The 6037-nt window shown below is 41.0% G+C and overlaps 1 protein-coding gene across 1 annotated transcript; it reads right to left on the bottom strand.

The window, feature by feature from the left end:
- Positions 1 to 1529: 1529 nt before the first annotated feature.
- On the bottom strand, positions 1530 to 3317 carry LOC103723075 (protein PHLOEM PROTEIN 2-LIKE A10-like). The gene has a single exon (XM_008813882.5). The coding sequence runs from the start codon at positions 3107 to 3109 to the stop codon at positions 1922 to 1924; it is 1188 nt and encodes a 395-aa protein (XP_008812104.2). The 5' UTR covers positions 3110 to 3317; the 3' UTR covers positions 1530 to 1921.
- Positions 3318 to 6037: the final 2720 nt, after the last annotated feature.

Here is a 6037-nt window from a genome sequence, read left to right as displayed (position 1 = left end):
ACAAGGAGAGTAACAGTTAATTTGAAACGCATGCTATCTCTTCACTGGTTTCTACAAATGCACCAGAAATCATAAAAATAACCACATTTCTAGCAACATTTTATTTCATATCTGCAAACATGATGCTATCATACAAACATTGCAAAAGAGGACATGTACAGTAAGGGAAATCATATGAATTACTTGATAGAGAATACATGCACGTTAGAAGCAAAAGCAGACATAACCATCTTTGCACATTAGAAGAAATTGGAAAAACATGTATCACCAAATGCTTGACTGAGAAAAATTTACCAGAAAAGGAGTATTCTTGAATGTCCGCTGTTAGAATCAACTAAAAATTAGTGATTCTCTTGCTAGCATAACAACTGCAGAGGTTAATTATTAAAAGCAGAAACTTACATTCTATACTTGACTGATTGTTTAGATATTTCACCAAAAGGCACATAACTGACTTCATCAAGGATCTGGTAATCTTTTTTCTTTCATAATTAAGACAAAACAGAGGTCATTTCAGCACACTAAAGAATTTATTTAGTAACTCAGTTAGAGATATAGGTAAATACTGGAGAAAGATTGTGAAAAGAACATTTGACAGTTATATATCAATCATATAGAAAACAAATAGAGCATATTTTTCTAGAGCAGGAACTGAACAAGTAACATGACAAGAATGGATAAAGATATTACTATTCTTTATCATTTTATCAATGGCGATAGGCAACCCCCTGAACAGAATATCTGCTCCCAGAGGGCTGTGTTGCTGAAACTTCTTCAAGTATATAGGACATTTACATATCATTGTTTTTTGCAATATTCCATCTTGTGTGATGGAATCATTGATTTCATCCTCACAGAACCTCAAACTACATTTCACCCATCCCATATTTGCACATAAAACTTGGAAAGACATTGTAGCATGTGTGGTAACAAATGCTCAATTGAGAAAAAAAATTCTGTACAAGGAGAATTCACCAATGCCTACTATAAGAATCAACTAATGTTAAGCAATTTTCTGACTAGAAAACTAATAATAAGTTAATTAGAACAAAATAGAAACTTCCTTTCTAAACTAAGATATGCCGTACTGTACTGTACCAGTTCAGTACCGATATCCGGTATGGGTGGCGTACCAATACTAGATCAGCCAACAAAATTTCATACTATACCGTACGGACACTGTGCTAGTGTGGCACCAGTACGGAGTCCGGTACTGAGATGGCGAATCTTGATCCAAATACTTTCTTAACATAATTGTGTTCCTACCTCGTACTTTCAGTAGAAGGCACATAAGTGACTGCATTCCATTCAAGAGATTGCAAGTCTTTGTTGCATAATCAAAATAACACACAGGTCTTTGCAGCATATCAGAGAATTTAATCACTAGCGCAGTTTCATAGCATATGTAACCTCTGGAGGAAGATGTCAAACAGGTCATACGATGGTTTATATCCATCACAAAAAAAATAAACTCAGCACATTTTTCTACACAGCACAGAAACTGAACAAGAAAGACAACAAGATACAAATTGATAAAAAGATAGCCAAGCAATTTTGAAATGCAGTGTACAGTGCAAATTCTTCTAACAATAGCAATAGAAAACCCCTAGCACAGAACATTTCCTACCCCATATGGCTGTTTACTGGAACTTCTTCAAGTATATAGCATATTTACATATCATTGTTTTTAAAATTTTCGAAGTTTCAGCAATACAAACACTAGAAACCACTGAAATAAAAGGTTAGGGTTGCCCTTCAGATACAAATAATTATCTATAGGAACTTCTTTTTCCCCTTTTGAATTGCCAATCTTGAGAACAAGCATCAATACCAGTGAAAAAAGGCCTTTCCGAAGCATAAGAGCAATATTTCTTATATAATTTGATGGTTATGACACATGTTTGAGGATTCCACAACCAACTTAAGCCGGCATCAAAACCCTCGTCCCGGTCAAAACATGCATGCACAAGGCGAGGCATATGGTAACAATAACCATGGACTTGGCACTGATGAACTTTAACACTTCCAATCCCCTCGCAATCACCTCCTCACTGACAGCATTAACCCCTCTCCTCGCACCCTCATACAGCCTCCAGAGCACAAAATCAAGAAATGACCTCACCGTTTCAAATGTTATCCTTCCCGTGATATCAAGAACAAACCTCCGGTTGCTCGCCACTGCCAATGAGGAAGAAACCTGTTGAACCCATCCACCACCATCCTTCCTCTTATGATCAAATGCACTTGTCCTCTCATTCTCCTCCCCTTGCACCAAACCTTGAACTCTGCTAACCGAGGAGCCCGAGTTGGAGCTGGCGAGCACCTGGTGCGAAGTCTTTACTAGAGTTTCCACAGCACCATTACAGACAGAAGTTAACATATCCTTCATCTTGGCCTCATGGTTGGGATTGGTGAGGCCGGAGAAGATTTCATCATAAGGATTGATATCCATTGTCTTGTCGAGGTACACCGCGACGGCAGTGCTCACGAATAACTGGATGCAATCACCGATCAACTCCCGGCACTTATCGCTGCAAATCACGGGAACCCACCGCGGCACCGCCGGCGAGTCCGACTGCGTTGTGCCGACCTCTCCACCGTCGGTACCTCTCGAGGAGAAGGCCATCACCATGCTCCTCGCGAAGCTTCCGGCCACCACGGAGACAAAGCCGGAACCGGCGTTGGAGAAGAGCTTATCGAGAAAACGATCAGACAAGCTGGATCTCGACACCGACTCGGATGGAACCGCGCTGGATTGGAAGCCGCGCAAGATTCCGACGGTCAGCGCTTCGGTAACCCTAGAGAGCGAGCCGGAGAACTCATCCGAACGGGCAATCTTGGAGATTTGATTCAAGCTGGTGGGGATCTCGTCGGAGTCGGAGCGGAGAAAGAGGTTGAGGTCGGAGGAGACGAGGGCTACGGTCTCGGCGGAGGAGGCGGCGGCGTCGGCAACGGCGACCAGGGTTCCGACGAGCCTGGCGAACTTCCTGCGTTTCCGGGCCACGGAAGGGAGGTGGTAGAGCTTGTAAGCGCCGTATCCGGAGATGCCCGCGGCCGCAGCGAGGACGAGCCACCGCCGGCGGCGGCGAGAGAACTCGACGAGGCCCATGGGAAGCGGAGAAGGATCGATCGAAACGCGAGCTGATGACGCTGGGGAAGTAATGGGGGATGCGTACCGTGGAAGAACTCCGACTCCGAGCCGCCAACAATTAGAGAATTTATTTACTTTATTATTATTTTTTTTCAATTCTTCGCCACGAAAAAAAAAAGGGGCTGAGAGAGCAAGCGATGGATCCCGCGAAAAAGACAGGTGGGCGGGGTCTGGTCACCGTTCCTCGGGTGATGGAACTTATCGGCAGAGCGCGTGAGGAGAAGAAACTTCTATTGTTGCGTTGTAGTTGGCGGAGCAAGGGTATTAAATTGTACCGGGAGGGGTAGGAGAAGTCAGGCCGGCGGGCTAGGCTAAAAATCTCTTTGTTCCCTCCAAGCGGGTGGAGGAGAGGAAAGGAGGGAAACGGGGAAAGAGAGCGACCGACCCGGGCGGGCGAGGTGGGTTAAGCTGGACCGAATCGGACCGTTATATGAGGGGAGATGCGCTGTTGGGCCGGGTTCAAGTCCGGAGGCGAAGGACGAAGGAAACTAGGATTGGGCAGCTTTCTGTCCCTTTCCAGCTCTCTTGTTTTCCCTTAACCTCCAATCCTTTCTTTTGTTTTGTGACACTTAAATTGGAGATGAGCATTTAGATTTAGAGTAACTTTTGTGGAGAAATAAGAAATTTGTACATAAGTTTGAGATAGGTTTCCGCCTCCATCAATGTTGTGAGTTGTGATTAATTCTCTCATGTTTACTGACCTTTTTCCTTAATGACTGGAATTTGGGGCTGAGATTTGGATGTTTTCCTCCGCGTACCAACCCAAACTGACCCTACTAAATCCTAAGTGGAGTAGCACTGGTTTGAACCGGAGTTGGGCTAGGTTGATCGAGGATCAGGGCGGCTCAAGTAAGTTCTGGGAGGTGTATTTGGCACCATTCATATTTGTCGCTGGATCCAAGGTGAAAGTTGAGATAAGTAGGAACCCGAGATAAAGGTGAGACCAGCTATGCTCTGAGCTAAAATATCTTATACTGATGAATAAAGAAGATGTTGATGATGCAGCCGACTAGTCTGCCAAAATGTCAAAACCGACCTAAAAATAAAATTCTTTTGCTAGAGTTTTTCGGTAAAGGATCCTCCAACGCTCAAGTTAATCAAATTTTAGAGACACAGTAAAAGAAAGAGAGAGAGAGAGAGTTTCTACAGACAGTAGAGTCGAGATAATAACTTACCTAAGTGTCCTCTGGTTTCTCTTATATAAAGAATGGGGTCGGTATATAGCGTACCAAAATTAACGGAGCATGCAATAACTGCATAAAACGGCTTCCTATGTAGCCATATGGTGATAACCATTTTAATCGTGCAATTATCGCCGAGCTGGCATAACCATCGCCGAAACTGTGGCCTATTCTTGATAAGCATTAACCGCCTCCGAACGGTCTTTAATAAGACATGTGGTACTTCCTCACTGTTTGATCAGGCTATAAGTACTAAGTAGTAAAAATTTGATTTTTCACTCAAACTCTAGTTTTTAAAATAATTTAGAATTAATTTTGCTAGAGTGTTACTGGAACGGTTAGATCTGCATTAGTTGGACTCTGTGATGAGCATCTTCAGAGTTTGGCATTTGAGAATGATCCAACCAGAGGCAAAGACTCAAAATTTGACTAGTTTATTTAAGAGAGAAAATCTCAAATAATAATTCAACCAGAAATGTGAAGTCAATAATAATTTGAGATTTTTTAATGATTTAATAGAATTGAAGAGATGATGAGGAGTAGTGCTCCTGACGCTTTGGTGACCACTGATATTGTTGAGCTTGTTATAGTGAATTCCATGAGTTCTGCTTATCTTACTTCTATCTTTTCATTTTTCAAGATACAAGTCTCTCTGATAATACTGAGTTTATTTAGTGAATGCCTAAAATTCTGCTTACTTCTATTTTTTCAATATATTAATCTCTCTTTCATAAGGTTTGTTTCCTCTTATCTTGTCTTGGTGCTCACCGCACCCAAGGTACAACAACTGCATAGTGTTATGCTTACTTTTTTTTATATTGTTTGAAAACCTAAACTTGATATCTATTGAACAAAGGCTTGATGCCTTAAAGCTAAGGATAATGATGGCAGAGTAGAAATTCCATGATATTCTTGATGCATATCTAGGTTTATTAACATTATCCTACACATCATAGAATTTCCCTCCATGATATCTTTAATGATAAACTTTGCACGAGAAAAAAGTTCTTGCACAAGAAAAAAGAAACTATCATGAATGAAAGCTCAAAATTCCTTACGAATGATGATTACACATTTCCCTCCTCTTGATTCATATGAATCCATGGTAAAGCAAAAGATGTGCTAATCGGAGTATTTATTTGTTGGAAAAATATTGGAAGCATGGTACACCGTACTGGTCAGTACTAATGCATACCACATGAATCATACTATACTAGTACTGAATCGATAAATGGTATGGGGGGCATACTAAGTGTCAATACGCTGAACCGACCCCTATGCTGGGCATAGCAATACATACTAAGAAGTTACCAGTAGGGGGCCAGTACCAAGACAATGAATCTTGATTAAGAGCATTGTAATATCTTTATATTGTGGGATATATTTAGAAAATCTTGAATTTTTTTAATTAACAATGACAATGTGAAATTGTATCTAATTCTCATGGTGGAGTAACCAACAACGATAGCCAACATTAAAAAGAAGTTTGTACATTTTTTTTTTTGGTTAAGTTCTCCTTCTGATACTTTCAACATTTATTGCTCAAATTATTTGAATTTTTGAAACTATGATGGCTTTATGATAAAAACAGGGTGCATGGTGCTGATGTTATTCTATTTGTGGGAGGGGAAATTGTCAACTTTACTAAAGCCCAAGAGAGAAAGGCATGGAATAAAGATATCAAGACTTGCATGAAAGCTTATTA

Source organism: Phoenix dactylifera, chromosome 1, assembly GCF_051530095.1.
Source record: "Phoenix dactylifera cultivar Ajwa chromosome 1, Ajwa_hap1_PhDact_Kaust_v1.1, whole genome shotgun sequence".
NCBI lineage: Eukaryota > Viridiplantae > Streptophyta > Magnoliopsida > Arecales > Arecaceae > Phoenix > Phoenix dactylifera.
Note: the sequence above shows the minus strand (reverse complement) of the source record. Positions and strands in the feature narration are given on the sequence as shown.